Source organism: Bombina bombina, chromosome 2, assembly GCF_027579735.1.
Source record: "Bombina bombina isolate aBomBom1 chromosome 2, aBomBom1.pri, whole genome shotgun sequence".
Classification (NCBI taxonomy): domain Eukaryota; kingdom Metazoa; phylum Chordata; class Amphibia; order Anura; family Bombinatoridae; genus Bombina; species Bombina bombina.
Genome location: NC_069500.1, coordinates 692,311,000 through 692,333,624, shown reverse-complemented (window position 1 = coordinate 692,333,624; position 22,625 = coordinate 692,311,000). Strand labels below are relative to the sequence as shown.

Genomic DNA, 22,625 nt, shown 5'->3' with positions numbered 1-22,625 from the left:
CTTTAATGCTAATATTGATTTATAACATGTTTAAATAGTATAATTCCAAGTTCAAATGCTATCTTAAGAACAAAGAGGAAGCAGAGAGTGTGTTAGTAAAGGATATTAAATATAAGCACTTAATAATTTAAGAAAGTGTGTCAATGGTGTAATGGCTGCCAAATTTGTCAATGCATGATTTGGGAGTAGCAAAATGAAAGCTTCATTTTTCAGATAGAGCATTCAATTTTAAACAAGTTTCCTATTTACTTTTGTTACCTAATTTGCTGTGATTTCTTGTTTTCTATTGTTGAAAAGTGTATCTGGGTAGGCTAAGGAGCCACAATGCACCACTGAAATATAGCTGCTGATTGGTGGCTGAACATATATGCTTCTTGTCATTGGTTTGCAAGCTGTTTCAGCTAGCTCCAAGTAGGGCATTGCTGCTCCTTCAAAGGATACCAAGAGAATGATGCAAATGTTATAATATAAGTAAAATTTAAAGTTGTTTAAAACTGTATACTCTATAAGAATCATAAAAGAAAAAGAAAACTGGGTTTTATATCCATTTAAGTGAAATGAGGCTTAACTTGTTTATGGATCTTTAAGTTTCTGTCATCCAACTTAGGGCTCGTTTACTTTGAGCCATAAATTTGTTTGCGTGAGGTCACAAACCAATAAATATGGTGTTAGAAGCAATTTCATTTATCTACTGCTTCCGATGGTGAGTTATACCTTAATATCGGCAGCTGGACCCATAGAAAGTATTAAAAGCAGTTAAAGGGACACTGAACCCAAATATTTTCTTTTGTAATTCAGAAAGAGCGTGCAATCGTAAGCAACTTTCTAATTTACTATTATCAATTTTTCTTTGTTCTCTTGCTATCATTATTTGAAAAAGAAGGCATCTAAGCTTTTTTTTGGTTTCAGTACTCTGGACAGCACTTTTTTATTGGTGGATGAATTTATCCACCAATCAGCAAGGACAACCCAGGTTGTTCACCAAAAATGGGCCGGCATCTAAACTTACATTCTTGCATTTAAAATAAAGATACCAAGAGAATGAAGATTTTTGGGTACAGTGTCCCTTTAAGCAATAACATTTACTAGGTTTCCAATGAAATCGCAAACCATTATTAAAGATCAACTAGGTGTAAAAGAGGAAAAAATAGCTTGTTGAGGCCTGGTTCCCAATGAAATTTTAAATCTTGCAAACAATGCAAATGTTTCAATGTAGAAAACAACTGAAATATGTCATATCTGTTGTTGTGACGTGTAGGAATTGTTGCACTTATGTTCTTATGGAAATATCAGTATGTCTTTACATATAAAAATATATGCAAGCACATATCTACAAAATTCAAACTAGACCTATGTCTAGGGCAGCAATACATGTTACATATATTAATAAAGTAGAAAATATAATTATAATAAAAAATAGTATTTGCTTATAGTTAAAACATATGTATTATAAATGAGTGTATCTTTGTTTTTGTTTCTCTTTAGAGGTGATCATAGGTAAGGAGCTAAGATATTAGAGGTACATTTTATAGTATAAGGTCGAGTTACCATAGCAACTAATTGATTTTCAAGAAATCCGACGTTATATGGAAGCTTTAACACAACGTTAACTTACACCTACATGAAAAGAGCAACTGCACGCAATGTGCAAAATATTTAAATGGAAACCTGGTACTAAAATGGAGCCATAAATTACTTTTTACTGTCAGACACTTTGGTAGCTTATGTCTCCATTTTGTACAGTTCAATGGAAGCAAGCCCATAGTTGTCAGAAGGCTTCATTTGTTTCTCAGATAATCATTAACATGACTAATGTTTAAAAAATGTATTATATTAATAACTTTTGTTTAAGAGGCTGAGGTTTAGTGAAGTGACTGGTATATCTTTACTAGTAGAGGGGGGCTGAATAGCTGCTTAATGAGAGTCCCTCTTATGCACAGATTTTAGGTATCTCCCTCCCCAGATATTTAGCCAAATATATTTTGTTACTGTTTTGATGTTTAACCCCTTAGTGACCAGAGCACTTTTCCATTTGTTGACCGTTTGGGACCAAGGCTATTTTTACATTTCTGCTGTGTTTGTGTTTAGCTGTAATTTTCCTCTTACTCATTTACTGTACCCACACATATTATATACCGTTTTTCTCGCCATTAAATGGACTTTCTAAGGATACCATTATTTTCATCATATCTTATAATTTACTATTAAAAAAATTATAAAATAAGAGGAAAAAATGGAAAAAAAACATTTTTTTTCAAACTTTGACCCCCAAAATCTGTTGCACATCTACAACCACCAAAAAACACCCATGCTAAATAGTTTCTAAATTTTGTCCTGAGTTTAGAAATACCCAATGTTTACATGTTCTTTGCTTTTTTTGCAAGTTATAGGGCACTAAATAAAAGTAGCACTTTGCTATTTCCAAACCACTTTTTTTCAAAATTAGCGCTAGTTACATTGGGACACTGATATCTTTCAGGAATCCCTGAATATCCCTTGACATGTATATATATATTTTTAGAAGACATCCCAAAGTATTGATCTAGGCCCATTTTGGTATATTTCATGCCACCATTTCACCGCCAAATGCGATCAAATAAAAAAAAATGTTCACTTTTTCACAAATTTTTTCACAAACTTTAGGTTTCTCACTGAAATTATTTACAAACAGCTTGTGCAATTATTGCACAAATGGTTTTAAATGCTTCTCTGGGATCCCCTTTGTTCAGAAATAGCAGACATATATGGCTTTTACGTTGCTTTTTGGTAATTTGAAGGCCGCTAAATGCCACTGCGCACCACACATGTATTATGCGCAGCAGTGAAGGGGTTAATTAGGGAGCATGTAGGGAGCCTGTAGGGTTAATTTTAGCTTTAGTGTAGTGTAGTAAACAACCCCAAGTATTGATCTAGGCCCATTTTGGTATATTTCATGCCACCATTTCACCGTCAAATGCGATCAAATTAAAAAAAACTTTAAATATTTCACAATTTTAGGTTTCTCACTGAAATTATATATAAACAGCTTGTGCAATTATGGCACAAATTGTTGTAAATGCTTCTCTGGGATCCCCTTTGTTCAGAAATAGCAGACATATATGTCTTTGGCGTTGCTTTTTGGTAGTTAGAAGGTCGCTAAATGCCGCTGCGCATCACACGTATATTATGTCTAGCAGTGAAGGAGTTAATTAGGTAGCTTGTAGGGAGCTTGCAGGGTTAATTTTAGCTTTAGTGTAGAGATCAGCCTCCCACCTGACACATCCCACCCCCTGATCCCTCCCAAACAGCTCCCTTCCCTCCCCCACCCGACAATTGTCCCCGCCATCTTAAGTACTGGCAGAAAGTCTGCCAGTACTAAAATAAAAGTTTTTTGGGGGGTTTTAGGTTTTAAAAAAAAATAAAAAAATGTGTCTGCTGTGTAGGACCCCCCTTAGCCCCCAACCTCCCTGATCCCCCCCCAAACAGCTCTTTAACCCCCCCCCCCCTCTGCCTTTATTGTGCAGCATATTGGGTACTGGCAGCTATCTGCCAGTACCCAGTTTGAAAAATAATATTGCATTTTAATTTTTTTATTTTATTAAAAATGTTCTTTATTTCTGTAGTGTAGCTGCCCCCCCCCTCAACATCCAACCCCCCACCCTCTCCCAGATGCATTGATTTTCAAATCCCACCCTCCCCAGTCCTCTCTCCCACCCTCCAGATCTACAGCATATTGATGCTGAAACAGATCTCACGTGCACACGCGCGCCCGTGCATGCGTGCACGGCTCTCGTGCACGCGCGTGCATGGCTCTCGTGCACGCGCACGCACCCGCATAAGATCCCTCCCCCCTCCTCCACCAATGACTGCCCACCCGCCTCCCTGGATGAGCTCCCACCCACCAACGATAACTGCCATCGATAGCCGATGCAGAGAGGGCCACAGAGTGGCTCTCTCTGCATCGGATGGCTAAAAACAGTTATTGCAGGATGCCTCAATATTGAGGCATCACTGCAATAACATGAAAGCAGCTGGAAGCTATCAGGATCGCTTCCACTGCTTTCAAAGACCAACAACGTATGGGGTACGTCCTTGGTCATTAACTGCATTTTTTTGCAGGACGTACCCCATACGTCGTTGGTCGTTAAGGGGTTAAAAAGACCATGGAAAAAAAATGGTAGACCATAGGAGTGCTATCATTCATGTTTAGAAGAGTAACAAACTGCAAATCAAACAATAATTCTATTATAAAGACTACTGTATATCCCTTCAAAGCCAAACAAAAACTCAAAGAAAAGATTTAAAAATTGTTGTATCTGTCCTGATGTTCTTTTATAACTCAATTATTACTCTCACAAGATTATAACATCACTGCAGTAGTGCATAATGCAGGACATAAATGAGGTCAGATGTAGGATTTGGTGAGGATTTCAGGTTGCCAATGTGTGCAGTCAGGCATACTAGGGTTAGAGCCCTGTTTTCTCATTTAAAGGGACAGTCTAGTCAAAATAAAACGTTCATGATTCAGATAGGGCATGCAATTTTAACCCCTTAATGACCACAATATACCCTGTATGTCACTGGTCGTTATGGGTTTTTTCAGGACATAATAGCACAAGTCTAGCAAGAACACACTATTAATGCACTCCCTCCAGAAGGCTTTGTGAAATAGAGCAGTCTCAACGCTGGTGGCAAGACCACGGTATAAAACAATCCAGTCCCAAAAAAAAGGCCAGCGACATACAGGGTACGTCGCTGGTCCTTAAGGGGTTAAACAACTTTCCAATTTAATTTTATCATCACATTTTATTTGTTCTCTTGGTATTCTTAGTTGAAAGCTAAACCTAGGTAGGCTTATATGCTAATTTCTAAACCTTTGAAGGCCGCCTCTTATCTAAAAGCATTTTGACAGTTTTTCACAGCTAGGGAGCGTTAGTTCATTGTGCTCATGCACGTGGAGTTACCTAGGAGTCAGCACAGATTGGCTAAAATGCATGTCTGTCAAAAGAACTAAAATAAGGGGGAAGTTCGCAGAGGTGTAGATACAAGGTAATCACAGAGGTAAAATGTATATTAATATAACCATGTCGGTTATGCAAAACTGGGGAATGGGTAATCAAGGGATTATCTATCTTTTAAAACAATAAAAATGCTTTAGTAGACTGTCCCTTTAAGGCTTGATGATCTTACGCTCTCCCCTCTGGCGACATTATCTAGCAAGACTCATCAGTAATGTGAGTTGCTACTAATAATGTTAGAAATTATAATTTTAGCTAACTACACAAGGTTCTGGATTTGAAGGAAGGACACATACACTGCAATATATTGCTCAAAAAAAGTCCCCAAAGATATTTCTAGATTTTTCTCCATGTCTGTGAGTTTTAAGACACGTCAAACTTTCTTTTAATACATTCAAAATTTACCTGAGCTTAGAAGCAAAGCATGCAAGTAAATTTTACCTTCAATCTATAAAGTTTCTCGTATAATAGCGAAACTCAGTCTCTCAATGAGATTACTTAAATGAAAAATTAAGAGTAATAAAATTGCATTGGAAATTGTGTAAAGTGTGTATTGCAGGAGTTGCCTATTGTGTGCACATTTTAAACCTAATTACTTTTTTGCTTTTTTCAAGCTCTATTCCACTTACAACTACTCAGCTACTCAGAAAAAACTTTCAAATAACGTTAAAGGGACATTGAACCTAATTCTTTTATGATTCAGATAGAGAATACAATTTTAAACAGCATTCATATTTTCTTCTATTATCTAATTTGCTTCATTCTTTAGATATCCTTTGTTGAATAAATAGAAATGCACATTGGTGAGCCAATCACACAAGACATCTATGTGCAGTGACCAATAAGCAGCTACTGAGCCTATCTATATATGCTTTTCAGCAAATAATATTAAGAGAATGAAGCATGTTAGATAATATAAGTAAATGAGAAAATTGTTTAAAATTGCATTCTCTTCCTAAACCATGACATAATTTTTCCGGGTTTAATGTCCTTTTAAGTATCTTGTTACACATGCTTATTAGGGTGACTATATCTTATAGTTTTTAATGTATCTTCAAAACAAAACCTATAGGCCTCTATTTATCAAGGTCTGCCAGACCTGATCCGACAGTGCGGATCAGGTCCGACAGACCTCGCTGAATACGGCGAGCAATACGCTCTCCATATTCAGCAATGCACCAGCAGCTCACAAGAGCTGCTGGTGCAACGCCGCCCCCTGCAGACTCGCGGCCAATGGGCCGCCAGCAGGGGGGTGTCAATCAACATGATCGTACCCGATTGGGTTGATTTCCAGCGATGTCTGTCCGCCTGCTCACAGCAGGCGGACAGGTTATGAAGCAGCGGTCTTTGTGACCGCTGCTTCATAACTGCTGTTTCTGGCGAGCCTGCAGGCTCGCCAGAAACACGGGGCATCAAGCTCCATTTGGTGCTTGATAAATATGCCCCATAGTGTTATACTGGGCAACACTGACTTTTCTATCCTAAAACACAAATCCAAATAAAACAATATCATAAAAAAAAGAATAAATAAATTGTACAATAATAATTTCAGCCTCAATAAATCCACAAAAACAAGAGGGCAGAGCAAACAAGCCGTGTTTGATTATTCTCTTCTTTAGCAGTTATACAAACACTACTTGCAAACCTCTTTAAATTAAGTTTTCTTCTTTAAAATTCTTTCAACTTTTTATTCCTTTTTTTTCAATTTAATCACAGAGAGGACTGAATGAAAATGACTGTAATATTGTTCTCATGAAATGTCTGACTCCTAATTAGTTGCCTAGGTAGTAGATTTAAATCTTGTAATTCTTGTGACAAAGTCAGAAAACAGGTTAGATTGATTAAAGGTTTTCCTTTTTTATGTTCATTTTATATCTTTTCAAAAGGAGTCGGTAAGTACAGACATCTCTTGTTTTAGGTAAGTGTGGGCAGAACACGCAAGCATTTATGGAGTATAATAGTTAAGGGAACGTGGAATTATCCTTAAATCACATTTATGTCAGCAACTCCTGCTAGATACATTGCAAACCATTTATTAACAACAATAATGTGTGCGAACCTCCCAATTTAAAATAAAGGGCTGCTAAGCTGACATTTTAATGTGTAAACTGACAGAAGCATGCTATTATACAACCGCAGAAAGTGTTTAATTTGTATGCCCAAGTTAAATAGCATTGATTTACCGTGCATTAAAATAATCAGTATGGGATTGTGACAATATAGTATGAAAAAAAGTGTGAAAATGTGAGCTTAAAAGGTGTGAGTGTTTCCATCACATTGTGTTATTATATGCCATTGCTGATTGTGTTTAAAATTAAATATGTTTCACTGGTTTTGTATATTTGAATATGCACTAGCAACAAATGTTTTTTTATTAATTGCTGATAAAGCGATTATGGGGTGAAAAATGATCTCACTTTGGGTAATTGTTTTTAACCAATCAGTATGCATAAAGGTATATATAAGGTCAGATGGGACCTTAGACTGCAGCTACGATTGCAGCTTCCTTTGCCGAAACACATCAGCAGCCAGTCCAGGAGTGAGCTCCTTTTACTTCACCCGCATTGCCACTTTGAACTCCATCTAACAGTGGATATTTATGAAACGTCTATGGAACGTATAATAAAGATTTCTTTTAATCATACTGAGAGTACTCCTCATTCCAAGGATTGGGACACTTAAAAGACTAAGGCCTAGATTTGGAGTTCGGCGGTAGCCGTCAAAACCAGCGTTAGAGGCTCCTAACGCTGGTTTTGGCCGCCCGCTGGTATTTGGAGTCAGTGATTAAAGGTTCTAACGCTCACTTTTCAGCCGCGACTTTTCCATACCGCAGATCCCCCTACGCCATTTGCGTAGCCTATATTTTCAATGGGATCTTTCTAACGCTGGTATTTAGAGTCGTTTCTGAAGTGAGCGTTAGAGCTCTAACGACAAGATTCCAGCCGCCTGAAAATAGCAGGAGTTAAGAGCTTTCTGGCTAACGCCGGTTTATAAAGCTCTTAACTACTGTACCCTAAAGTACACTAACACCCATAAACTACCTATGTACCCCTAAACCGAGGTCCCCCCACACCGCCGCCACTCGATTAAAATTTTTAACCCCTAATCTGCCGACCGCCACCTACGTTATACTTATGTACCCCTAATCTGCTGCCCCTAACCCCGCCGACCCCTGTATTACATTTATTAACCCCTAACTTGCCCCCCACAACGTCGCCGCCAGCTACTTAAAATAATTAACCCCTAATCTTCCGACCGCAAATCGCCGCCACCTACGTTATCCCTATGTACCCCTAATCTGCTGCCCTAACATCGCCGACCCCTATATTATATTTATTAACCCCTAATCTGCCCCCCTCAACGTCGCCGACACCTGCCTACACTTATTAACCCCTAATCTGCCGAGCGGACCTGAGCGCTACTATAATAAATGTATTAACCCCTAATCCGCCTCACTAACCCTATCATAAATAGTATTAACCCCTAATCTGCCCTCCCTAACATCGCCGACACCTAACTTCAATTATTAACCCCTAATCTTCCGATCGGAGCTCACCGCTATTCTAATAAATGTATTAACCCCTAAAGCTAAGTCTAACCCTAACACTAACACCCCCCTAAGTTAAATATAATTTTTATCTAACGAAATAAATTAACTCTTATTAAATAAATTATTCCTATTTAAAGCTAAATACTTACCTGTAAAATAAATCATAATATAGCTACAATATAAATAATAATTATATTATAGCTATTTTAGGATTAATATTTATTTTACAGGCAACTTTGTTATTATTTTAACCAGGTAAAATAGCTATTAAATAGTTAAGAACTATTTAATAGTTACCTAGTTAAAATAATAACAAATTTACCTGTAAAATAAATCCTAACCTAAGTTATAATTAAACCTAACACTACCCTATCAATAAAATAATTAAATAAACTACCTACAATTACCTACAATTAACCTAACACTACACTATCAATAAATTAATTAAACACAATTCCTACAAATAAATACAATTAAATAAACTAGCTAAAGTACAAAAAATAAAAAAGAACTAAGTTACAGAAAATAAAAAAATATTTACAAACATAAGAAAAATATTACAACAATTTTAAACTAATTACACCTACTCTAAGCCCCCTAATAAAATAACAAAGCCCCCCAAAATTAAAAATTCCCTACCCTATTCTAAATTAAAAAAGTTACAAGCTCTTTTACCTTACCAGCCCTGAACAGGGCCCTTTGCGGGGCATGCCCCAAGAATTTCAGCTCTTTTGCCTGTAAAAAAAAACATACAATACCCCCCCCCCCCCAACATTACAACCCACCACCCACATACCCCTAATCTAACCCAAACCCCCCTTAAATAAACCTAACACTAAGCCCCTGAAGATCTTCCTACCTTGTCTTCACCATCCAGGTATCACCGATCCGTCCTGGCTCCAAGATCTTCATCCAACCCAAGCGGGGGTTGGCGATCCATAATCCGGTCCAGAAGAGGCTCCAAAGTCTTCCTCCTATCCGGCAAGAAGAGGACATCCGGACCGGCAAACATCTTCTCCAAGCGGCATCTTCGATCTTCTTCCATCCGGAGCGAAGCGGCAGGATCCTGAAGACCTCCAGCGCGGAACATCCATCCGGACCGACGACTGAACGACGAATGACTGTTCCTTTAAGGGACGTCATCCAAGATGGCGTCCCTCGAATTCCGATTGGCTGATAGGATTCTATCAGCCAATCGGAATTAAGGTAGGAATTTTCTGATTGGCTGATGGAATCAGCCAATCAGAATCTAGTTCAATCCGATTGGCCGATCCAATCAGCCAATCAGATTGAGCTCGCATTCTATTGGCTGATCGGAACAGCCAATAGAATGCGAGCTCAATCTGATTGGCTGAGTGAGTGCATGCCCACTGACTATTGAGAGAGAGGGAGAGAGAGATACTGTAATAGACTAAATAAATCATATATATATAAATTAAATTCATGAATTGAGGCTAGATGTGTAAACCCTTTTACTATTTTGATATAAACTTTGTTGATACTATATGTTTTTTTTAAACATATGGTCTGTGTAAATATATATGCTGTGATTGAGAGAAAATCACTGTTTTAAAATGGTTATATCGGTAAGTGCCTCATTGGGATTAACCCTTTGTGGCCAAAAATAACATTCACACAGGTGATGAGTTTAAAGGTGTTGGTAATAAATTTACATTACTTTTTGTTTACTTTTTACTTTTGTATAAATTATGTATATATTTCAAATACAACAATGTAATATATTGGGGCATATTTATCAAGCTCTGCAGTTATGAAGCAGCGGTCACAAAGACCGCTGCTCCATAACCTGTCCGCCTGCTCTGAGCAGGTGGACAGACATCGCCGGAAATCAACCCGATCGAGTACGATCAGGTTGATTGACACCCCCCTGCTGGCGGACCATTGGCCACGAGTCTGCAGGGGGCGGGGTTGCACTAGCAGCTCTTGTGAGCTGCTGGTGCAATGCTGAATATGGCGAGCATATTGCTCGCCGTTTTCAGCGAGGTCTGTTGGACCTGATCCGCACGGTCCGATCAGGTCCTACAGACCTTGATAAATAGAGGCCATTGTCTGTATTTTAGATGGTCTTGAAGACAGCTTAGATTATAAGACGAAACGTCGACCTTGCCTCTTTGATGAAATATTTTGATGAATAAATAATTTCTATATAATCGAGTCCTGTGAGTGCCATCATGTTTGAAATTTTGCATGAATACATTGAGGAGACACCCGGGCATCTGAACAAATTATGGTAATGAGTGCATGAAGTTGGAACATTATTACTCAAGTCTTGAAGATTTGTATCATTGCACCCTCACTATTCAAGTGGATAAATCCTGAAAACTCCAGGACTGCCTTTTATGATTTGTGTTTTTACCAGTTCTTGGTTTTAACTTGTTTGTGACACAGCACTTGGATTGCAGTGTATATTTCTCTCAACTCAAGCTCTAATGGATACTACAATTACATACCCAGGTTCTGGGGCTACAGTGATGGATAATGATCATGAGTCTCTTTTTAAGTATACTGATGAGGATGCAGAGAGGATCCTACAAGCCTGTTGAAGCAAGGTAGTGGGAGAGACTCCTCTAAACCTGTATTACAGATTGTTGAATTTGAAACATAAAGGAGTAGATTATAATTTACACTCTAATTATCTTGCTGGTTATTTTAAGAAAAAAATGATTCCCCGTGGGATTTGGGTTAGAAATCTTCCTACTATAGGAAGAAATAATAATGATTTTTGCAAAACATGGTGTGGAATAGCTAACAAATGCTATCTAGACTTGATCTTATTGGTTATCGAAGAAGTAACTTGCTTAAAAAAGAACAACAAAACAGAAATACAGTGTATTGAAAGCAAAAAAATATCTTGTCTTAGAGAGGATACCAATGAGGATTGGTTAACAAAATTAAAAAAACAGCTGGACAAGTACAAACAGGAGCTAGTCAATTTTAAAACTAAAAAAATTCACACAGTAGAGACTAACTACAGGGACAAAAAAGTATATCCTTGGCATAGTGGTAGAACCACAGGTTACAGAAGAAGATTTAAAGATAGGCAAACACAAAGAAACATACACACAGCTGATACTATTGGTGAATCTAGTTGGCCTGACAATGCACAACCTAGTACCAGCACTACACAAGACAAAGAATAGAAACACACTCTCAAAAAAGATTCAACAAAAAAAGACACAGAAACCACATTAGAAGGGGGTATCATGATAAAGTAATACAACTTGACACAGAGTGGCAAAACACTTAGTGAACAGCAAGAAAACTTTTAAATAAAGGTCTTGGCTACGTCCCAACCCCTAGACATTATAATTTCTCCAACCAAGTGGACCTTAATAGGTTTCATGGACAATTGAAACTAAAAGATCACTTCAAATGGACTCAATACCACCACTTTGCAATAAATTTAAAATGAAATCCAAATTTGAGCCTAATACCACACACACATCTATCAAAAGTTACATGTCTATTTGTACCGGAGCAACCTCGAACCAACATTTTATGAGAGATAAGTACAAATCAATATGGATAAAATAGAATGGCTGGCCCTGCAGCAACTTAGAAAAGATACATCCTTGGTTATCCACCCTGTGGAAAAGGGTGGGGCTATAGTAATATTAGATTGTGAATACTATGAAAATGAACTCTTAGGTCAGTTAAATGATGCTAAGACATAAAAAAAAATGGCGAAAAACCCTACGAGGGAATATAAATCCACTCTAGATACTCATTTACTATTAGCACTCCAACAGGGCTTCATTGATTAAATAACCCATACATTTCTTACTAATAATTTTCCAAAATACCCCAATATATATACAGTTACTAAAATTCATAAAGATCTAATAAGACCCCCTGGGAGGCCCATAGTCTCTGCTATTGGGTCATTATATCAAAAGGTGACCCAATATATAGATTTCCATTTGCAGGATACTGTAAAAAAATCATATTGGCTGGACTCTATAAGTTTAATTAAGTTGTTTAAAGAAACTAGTTTCCCAGAGCAAATAATTTTAGTCAGTTTGGATGTAACAAGCTTATGTAACACCATTATCTCCCATGATCTAGGGATTGAAGTGGTTAAAGAGAGCTTAAAATCTGACCCTGAGTATCTTGGCCCCCTTATTGAATTTGTACTTGATCTTTTACATATGTGTTTAACACACAACTACTTCATGTTTGAAAATTAATTTTATTTACAATTGGTTGGCACAGCCATGGTGTCTCTCATGGCCCCTTCATACACCAATCTTTTTAAGGCGTGGTATGAAAATAAATATAACATAGTAACATAGTAGATGAGATTGAAAAAATACTGAAGTCCATCGAGTTCAACCTAAACACATCTAAAATACTTACAAAAAGTTCCAGTTAAGCTTAAATAATACCACTAAAAGGGGACCCATTTAATACAAGCAATCATATCCATGAATTTTGTTTCTAGTCAGAAATGTATCCAATTTTTTAAATGTATCTAGGGTATTGGCATTCACTACCTCCTTTGGAAATGAGTTCCACAATTTTATTGCTCTTACAGTGAAAAAACGTTTCTGTTGCAGGAGATTAAATCTCCTTTCCTCCAACCTTAAATTGTGACCTCTTGTCACAAACAATTTTCTTGGAATAAACAGAGCTTCTGCCATCTCTGTATATGGGCCTTGAATATATTTATATAAAGTAATCAGGTCACCTCTCAAGTGCCTTTTTTCTAAAGAAAACAGACCCAGATTGGCTAGCCTCTCCTCATAGCTTAAATTCTCCATTCCCCTTATTAGCTTTGTGGACCTTCTCTGAACTTTTTCTAGTTCTGTCATATCTTTTTTTGTGATCGGTCCCCAGAACTGCACTCCATTCTTAAGGTGAGGTCTTACCAGGGATTTATATAGTGACAGAATTATGCTTTCCACGCTTGAATCAATGCCTCTTTTAATACATGCTAGTATCTTATTAGCCTTTGTAGCCGCTGCCCTGCATTGTGCACCCATCTTTAGCTTGTTATCTATTACTATTCCCAAATCCTCTGTTTGGCTAAGTCTTTTCCCATTTAAATAAAACATTGCCTGCTTATTTTTACTTCCAAAATGTAGAACCTTGCATTTTCCCGTATTAAATTGCATTTCCATTTTCCAGCCTATACTTCTAATTTTTGCAGATCCCTTTGTAACGAAAGTTTATCCTGCTCTGACCTAATGACCTTACTTAACTTAGTATCATCTGCAAAAATAGAGATGTTGCTATTTAATCCTTGCTCCAATTCATTTATAAAAATATTAAAAAGAACAGGGCCCAGTACTGATCCCTGGGGGACTCCACTGATTACTTTTGTCCAATCGGAGTATGATCCATTCACTAATACTCATTGCTCCCTATCTTTTATCCAGTTATTTATCAATGAGCTAACATTTTCAGCTATTCCCAGTCCCTTAATTTTGTGCATTAATCTCTCATGGGGCACTGTATCAAATGCCTTTGTAAAATCTAAGTATATCACATCAACTGATTCCCCTTTATCTATATTTTCACTTACTTCCTCATAGAAACTATATATATATATATATATATATATATATATATATATATATATATATATATATATATATATATAAATGCAAAAAGGAAGCACTCACTGATCTTTCTTCAACTGTGACAAACAAATTTAATGTAGTTTTACTAAAACTACATTAATTTTGTTTGTCACAGTTAAAGAAAGATCAGTGAGTGCTTCCTTTTTGCATTTCTACAAATTACCTTAAAGCACCCTGACAGTTGCAAACGTTGGTGAGAGTGCACATACACCAATTTTTTGTGTATGTATATATATATATATATATATAAAGAAAGGGTTGTTGTCAGCACTATCAGTTTTACCGATAAAAGGGGTGGTATACAAAGGTCCGAATATTTAGTACTTATCAGACCTATGGTGCAAGGGGAAAGTAGAACATTTTTATTCACAAAAATAGAAATAATGAGCCTCTCCTGTCTAGCACTGGACAGGAGAGGCTCATTATTTCTATTTTTGTGAATATATATATATATATATATATATATATATATATATATATATATATATATATATATATATATATATATATATATAATCAAGTAAATCCCAATATATTAATGTATCAAAGATATATTGATGATTTTGTTATAGTATGGGGAGACTCTGAGATAGAACTTAAGCAATGGTGTACCCAACTAAATTTGAATCAACCTAATGTACAGTTTAAGATACATTTTTTTTTGGATCTCTGCATTTACAAACAAACACAAGTTACTCAAAGCACATTATGCCCTAAACTCTATTCCAAACCGACAGATAGAAATACTTTGTAAAAATATCAAAGCTATCATCCACCACAGCTTAAAAGGGGTATCCTGAAGTCTCAACTACTGAGAGTCATACGTAATAATACAGAAAAAAGCAATAAGGAGTCACAATATCAAATTATGAGAAATAGATTCCTGTCTAGGGGATATAGAGCAAAATAAATTGATTCTGTTTGGGCTGAGATTACAGATTTAAATCAAGAAACATTGATTTTTAAATCAAAAGCAGTGAAAGAGAACGACACTAATTTAAATTTTGTAACTACATACACTCCAGCAAACCACACAATTAAAAAGGTATTGACAATGTTATATAGGTAAAGCGAGTACTCCCTTCAAAGAAAGACTTGTGAACCACAAGAGTGCTATTAGATCAGCCTCAAAAGATAAAAGAGTGACCAGCCAGTAGCCAGACATTTTATGGAAATGGGAAATATAGTAGCCATGTTACGTGCCATGGTGATTGACAGGATTCCCCTACTTAAAAGAGGAGGCAACAGGGATGAGGAATTACTTAAAAGAGAAACACAGTATATACATAGATTAGGCACACTGGCCCCAATGGGACTAAATACCTATATCAATTATTCATTGTTCTACTAAGGAAAATCCCCACTATATCTAATGATGTATAAAACTATTGGTGTGCCTGTATATGTTTTCATTTACTGTCTATATGCAACATTTGTACAATGAGTTGTTGATAACTTTCTGGATACAGGGCTATTTCTATAATTTCTAACATGGCATATGGATTGTGAGATGCATTTAAAAGTCGCTTTGTATAGCGAGTAATTCCTTGTTATGGGACATACGGCATTAAGCTGTGCACTAATAACCACCAATATTCTCTAATAACCATTTATATTCCCCAGTCCCTATACTAATACTATAAGGATTGCCAATTAGTTTGCTACATTGTAAACATTAGACACTATCTTGACACACCTCCTTTAAAATGCCATATGACGCTGTAGCCAATTAGAATCAAGCGGCCGACTTAAAAGACTGCTTTGCACTTAACACTGCTAGCAGCTTTTTTTCCAATGGTGGTTGAGACGCCAAGTTTGTGAACTCTGATGTTTAAAGGTATGCCTATGTAAATTGTATTGTACATGATATCGCATTCAATGTAATATAATCCACTTGAGGCTAGATGTGTAAACCTGTAAGGAATGCTGGATCCATTCTTTTTGATGGCTTAGTATTATGTATGGAATCTAAGAGACTAATGGATCTCAAATGCAGGCTATGATATGTAAGTTTTATTCCTTCAACATTTAGGTAGTATTATCTCTTTAAATTATAGTTTGTCTCACTGTCAGTTTCAGACTACTACAGTGTTAAGTAGTCTAAGCATAGATTCAGTGACTTTTATAGGTAAATAAGATTATGTAACACATTACCAAATGATAAAGATAATTATCACCGTAAATGCTGCAATATTGCTACAGTGTAAAGAGGGTGAATTGGAATGTGAGTCTAGTTCTTAGTATCAGTTTGTCCGGCACTCAGATACAGACTCTGTCTCAATGCGCTACAAAATAACAGAACAGAGAGATTGGCAGGTGACGTCACCGGTATATCACTGAGTACGTATGAATCACCAGCTGTAGATGGAGTTTCAGTCCGGTAATGAAATAGTGTCCAGGAATATAAAGATACTAATAAAATTCAATGTATTTACCTTCGCCCTGTATGAGAAATCTCTCCAAGCATCTGGTTGTAATCAATGCAGAAAAAAAAAAGCTAATGTGGTAAAGGTGAATCAGTTTCCATGGAACAAATGCAACATGCATGAGTTGGAAGTTTGAAATAATTGCAAATCCTGGAAGTAATCCAATATAACGAAGTTACAAACTTGATGAAACTTGAACGAGTAGATCAGGCAGGATTTTTGAATAAAGATTGCGGTCTCCAAATTCAGGTTACGGGAACACATAGGAGCTTGGAGCTCAGGCTGTTTGTTCCTGAGTACAAACAAAATACTAAGCACCTTGGTAAAGGTGCGCAGCAGACTTAAAGGTAAAGTGGGAGGAGTTTGACACAGAACGTTTGTCAGAGAACAGAATCCTCACAAAACCCTTTTTGATACTATATGCTTTTATAACATACTAGTGTTAAAGCCCGTGTACATGGGCCAAAATGTGTATTGAATTTTTATGTTTTTATTCAAAAAATAACAAAAGATATAAACATTAACATAGACATAAAATCATTTTTTTTATTTAAAATAAATTAAAATAAAATAAAGTTTAAAATGTACATTAAGAATATTGCTATAAATAATACAAACTTACTTGTAACTAAATAAAAAGACACAACTTATTTATTTATTTAAAGTATATTTCTTTAAAAACAATGTTTTTTGTATAAATTTTATCACTGTTTGGTAATATCTTTCCTTGCTTTGAACCTTGAAGTATCTTAATTTTGACATCAGATGATGTACGAACTCGAGACATTGCAACATAAGGTTGTCCATGACTGAATACTGGTTCTGGAAGGAATATTCCAACTTTGTCTAACGTTTGACCTTGTGATTTATTGATGGTCATTGCAAAGACAAGTTTGATTGGAAACTGTCTCCTTCGTAAAATGAATGGTAGTTCAGTGTTGGCAGGGGCTAAATCTATTCTTGGAAGAAACACCATCTGGTTTTGAGCTATTCCTGTGAGTACCTCTGCAATTATTAGATTGGGCTTAAGATCTTTAACTATCAATCTTGTTCTATTGCACAGACCTCTTTTAGTGTTCAGATTTCGTTTAGAAACTCTATGGGATAGTTTTGAGCATCTTCATCTGATCGTCAATTGAATCTGAACTTAGATATATTTTTTCATCACCATCGAGTATATTTAATGCATGGTCATTGATTTGATCAACATGACAATTCTTTGTACACAAAATGGCCTTTTTTGAAAAACTGTGAAGATCAGATGGAAAAAGTCTTTTTCCAAAAATTTCAGATATGATACAATTGTGGCATATTAATTTGGAAGGGATCTCAACTAAATCCTCAGGAAGGCCCTCTGAATTATTTAATGAGCCCTGTCCTAATTGTAGTAGCCAATTGCTAAATTCTGGATCCACCGAACGCACATTATTGTGCAATCTCAAAATTTTGAATTTATCCCAGTGATCATAGAACTTTATAGTAGCTTCCACAATAGCAGTTCTATTGCAATGAGGAAGAACTGGGAGTGTTTGTCGGAAGTCACCACCAAGGAGTATAACTTTTCCACCAAAGGGCTTGTTGTTCTGCATAATTTCCTGAAGGAGCTTATTTACACATTTTAGAGCGATACCGGGTGTCATTGAGGCCTCATCCCAAATAAGCAATTGAGCATTACGTATGATCTCAGCATCTTTTGAAGTCATTCTCATATTTGATGTTGATGTGTCCAGTAATGGAATTGGAAGCTTAAACTGTGAATGGTAAGTTCTTCCACCATCAAGGAGATTAGCTGCTATTCCTGTAGAGGCAACAGGAAGAACTCCATCTGTGCGTCCATGTAAAGTACTCAATAGTGTTTTATATAAATAAGTCTAGCCACTTCCACCAGGTCCATCAATAAAAAAACATCTGTGTGGTAAATTTTCATTATCAATAGCAGACATTACATTGTCAAATGCAGCTTTTTGCTCGATGTTTAGTGCTTCTTGAAGTTGTGCTCCAACTTGGGCTTCCAACTGTGTCACATAGTTGAATTGCATGTCTGGAATGAAGTTTGATGGATTGGGTAGTCCAAAATCTTCACAACGTTTACCATGTAATATGAGAACATTTAGAATATCTGTTAATGCTAAATTTTTACAACTTTTGCAATCATCTATGTGGCCTTCATGACGTGAATAATCTTCATAAAGATCATTTTTGTATTTTTCAAAGAGTTGTGGCACATTAGGTGGGACAACAAAGATACACAAATAAGCAAACAGTTCCCTCATTTGTTTAGGCATTTGTTGAGATGCTGATTCGTTAAGTGTAAGATCCCATGTAGCGTTGTCATCTAAAAGTGAAAGCTTTTGGGCAGCTTCTTTGAATGTGTGACAAACTTGTCCATTAACAGTGCGTCAGTCCTTAAAGGATTTTGCTCCTTTTAAGTGAAAGAGCAGTAACCTCAAACAAAATCTCTCCAAATCTGATGAAATATTTACGTTATACAATCGGCCAATTGTTGTATCTGCTCCTCTTTGTCTTGGATTCCACTTACGGGTTTTTACATCAAATACATAATGTTGAGGAATGTCAGAGTAAAAAAATTCCCGTGCAGCATGAGTATCATCATTCAACTTAAAGTATGCTGTCAAAGTGGTATCCCTGTCTTGTACCTTTTCTACAGCTAATTGTATGTTATCATTATGGAAATATACATCTTGTTCGCCTGGAATATGAACTTGAAGTCTTATTATTGTATGTGTTTGATGATGCATCAAAAAACCATACAACCTCCAAAGAGCTTCAGGAGCACTGACATATCTTGTGTCCAAAAAATTTTGAATTTCATCATGCTGTAGTGTATTATGTTCCTTAATGGAAATATTTGCACAATCGTAACCTTTATATACATATTTGAAGAGATATTTAACACTTTTAACAGAAACACAACTCTCTACATTTATATGGCAGTTGTATTTCAAGCAGAAGTATGGGCTATATGGAACTATCCAAGAGTTGTCAATTTTTTTGCCTTTGACAATTACTGTGGTCTCATTTTTTCGTCTCCGATATTGAGGATATCCATCAACATTAATTAAAGTTTGTTCTTGAAATTTTTTAGGAAAATTCTTGCTGCAATTACCATCAACCATGCACAGAGAATTTAAATTATGTTCTCCACATGGACCGTGTATCATATGCTTTATTACAATAGCATGTAGTCTGGGATAAATATGTTCATCAGGCATTTCAGCTGATATAAAAGTGTCAATGGTTTCAGCATCATTTGGCTTGTCTTTGGCTTTCAATATTAAAAGGATATGAGCATGTGGTAGTCCTCTTTTTTGAAACTCTATAACATGCACTTTTGCGCAAGGACTTCCAAGAACATGTTTGTTCAATATATCATGCAAAAGAGAATTTAGTTTGAGATTGAAAACTCTTGCTACCAAATCTGGTCTGAACTCCACTGCTTGACCTTCTAATAGGTTATCAACTATCTCAGGCCATTTAGGGTTGCAGGTCATGGTGATGAAGTAATCCGGTTTTCCATATTTTCTAACAATGGCCATAGCATCATGGTAGTTTTGGGCCATATTTCGTGGACTTCCCTGAAAAGATGATGGCAAAATAACTGCTTTTAAAGACATCAGGCCCTGTGCAGCAGCTTCACTTTGAATGTAATCCATTAATCCTGTATATTTTTCAATGCAAAGGTTTGATTGATTTTGACGGATATAGTTGAGTCTGTTGGCCTCAGTCTTGACATAAGCATCAACAAAGTACTGCTGCGTCAACTTGCCAGCACTAAGGAAAGGATTAAATTGATCCCGAATTGAAATTCTGTAAGAGTAGTATTTCATTTGACTAACTCTTATCCTTGGATTGGTTTTTACTCTTCTTTGTACATCACTAATTGATGTTGGCCTGTAGTTAAGAGCAATGTTGGAACCCCAACTTTGGTCCCCATATGGAAACAACAAAGGATACAGCAATGGTTCAAGATTAGGATCTAAGACACTTATTCTTTCTGTTTTTTTTGTTTGATCTGTAGATCGGCAATGAATAAGAAGATCACGTTCAAGAGGAGGTTCACCATCAGAATTTTGGAAAATAACAGCCACCTCATTAACTCTTTGTACATTATATCTTCGGCAATCTGATGTTCTGTCCTGCAGAATTACCATTGAAACTTTAGAAGTTCGAACTCCATTTAAAGATGCTTCATGTATGCATTCTTGCTCTACCTCATAGAGCATTTTACATGCTTTTGCAAAAGGGTTATACTGAGACATATATGAACTTAACTCCCTCAAAAGTTCAATGTGACATCCTGAATTTTCTTTTAGTGCAGCTCGTTGGTCCGCAGCTTCCTCAGGACTCAAAATGTAGAGTTGTGCAAATTTGCGTTGATCATCATTTTCTGGATGCAAAGCACCAGATCGGTGATAAATTTGCCCATTTATTCTAAAACAGTATGGTCCATATCCTGGAGGTGGTGCAATGTTTGCTCCCATTGATGCAAACGCCAATGCACTATTTATAGAACGGATATTTTGCATAAAATTCTTTGAACGTGTGTGATGTCCAGTCATTAGTTGTTGGATCAGTGGTGAAATTTGTATATGCGGTAATGTTATTTTGCCTTTATTGCAGCATTTATTAAAAAGCTTATCGCTTGGTTGTTCCTCTGGAAAATGCTTTGCCATGCAAAATTTGCAAAAAACATTAAGTTGACCACATGTGTGCATCTGGACATTGTCTTCATTAAATAGTGAATGGTTATAACTTGCGTTATATTGATTAGTGATAGTGATGTTAGTGCGAACTTTTTTTGTACGTTGACGATGTTTTACACTTTCAAGAGGTATTTCAGCATCTGTATTATTTTTTCTACGGGTAGCAGAACGTGATCTTTGAATGTCCTTTTGGAGAGCTTTTTCCTGAGCAGTCATATTGGCCCTCGAAATCTTTTTTTTTGCAGAATCCTTCTTATGTAGAGTTACCCTTTGTTGTTCAGTCATATGTGTCCGACGTATACGTTGAGTTTCTTTTCTTCTGCGTTTAATGTTTTCTACATCTTTCTGTGTTTTAATTCTCTTTGGAGGCATTCTGCAGTTTTTAAGTTTTTAGTGAAAAAGGGGTAGTGTACAAGCGCTAAGGTAATCCCCAAGCTGTATCCAAACAGAGATCCTAACCAACCTCGAAAAAATATGCACAAGTAGTAAGAAGTAAATACAGCGCCAACAAGAGGCCAAGGGATAAATATACTCACAGAGAGATAAAAGAAGATTATTTAATGAACCATGTTAAAAAGCATCAGTAATAAAAGACTATATATAAAAAAATGTAAAAAGCACATATAAATAAAATTACAAATACAGGAATAAATAAGATATTCCTGTATTTGTAATTTTATTTATATGTGCTTTTTACATTTTTTTATATGTAGTCTTTTATTACTGATGCTTTTTAACACAGTTTTTAAGTTTTTATCTACTTATGTTTTGCAGCCTGTTTGTCTCACACTTTTTTTAAAGCAAATAGTGAACCTTTCAGTTATACTGGCACTTTTTATGTGTGCTGTGTAGCGCACTGTTACGCTTTTGTATGAGCCTTTTAAAGGCAGCACTTATGCATATATATTTTTTTTTAAATAAAGCAAATAGTGCTACATGCAATTTTTATGTGTGCTGTGTAGCACACTGTTATGCTAGCAAATAGTGCTACAGGCTATTTTTTATGTGTGCTGTGTTGCACACTGTTACGCTCTTGAATGAGCCTCTTAAAGGCAGCAGTTATGCATTTTTTTTTGTTTTTTTATTAAAAGCAAATAGTGAACTTTTAATTTGTACTGGCAATTTTTATGTGTGCTGTGTAGCGCACTGTTACACTCTTTTATGAGCCGCTTAAAGGCAGCAGTTATGCAATAATGTTTTTTTTTTATTAAAAGCAAATACCTTTCAGTTCTACTGGCAATTTTTATGTGTGCTGTGTAGCGCACTTTTACACTCTTGTATGAGCCTGTTAAAGGCAGCACTTATGCATATTTTTTTTCTTTAAA

General features: G+C 36.2%; 1 protein-coding gene across 1 annotated transcript; it reads right to left on the bottom strand.

Moving 5' to 3' along the window:
• Positions 1 to 17,673: 17,673 nt before the first annotated feature.
• LOC128647219 (uncharacterized) lies at positions 17,674 to 21,672 on the bottom strand. Its single transcript, XM_053700007.1, is given in 2 exon segments — positions 17,674 to 18,938; positions 19,116 to 21,672. Coding segments are annotated over 2 exon segments (3,822 nt in total).
• Between the last annotated feature and the right edge of the window lie 953 nt (positions 21,673 to 22,625).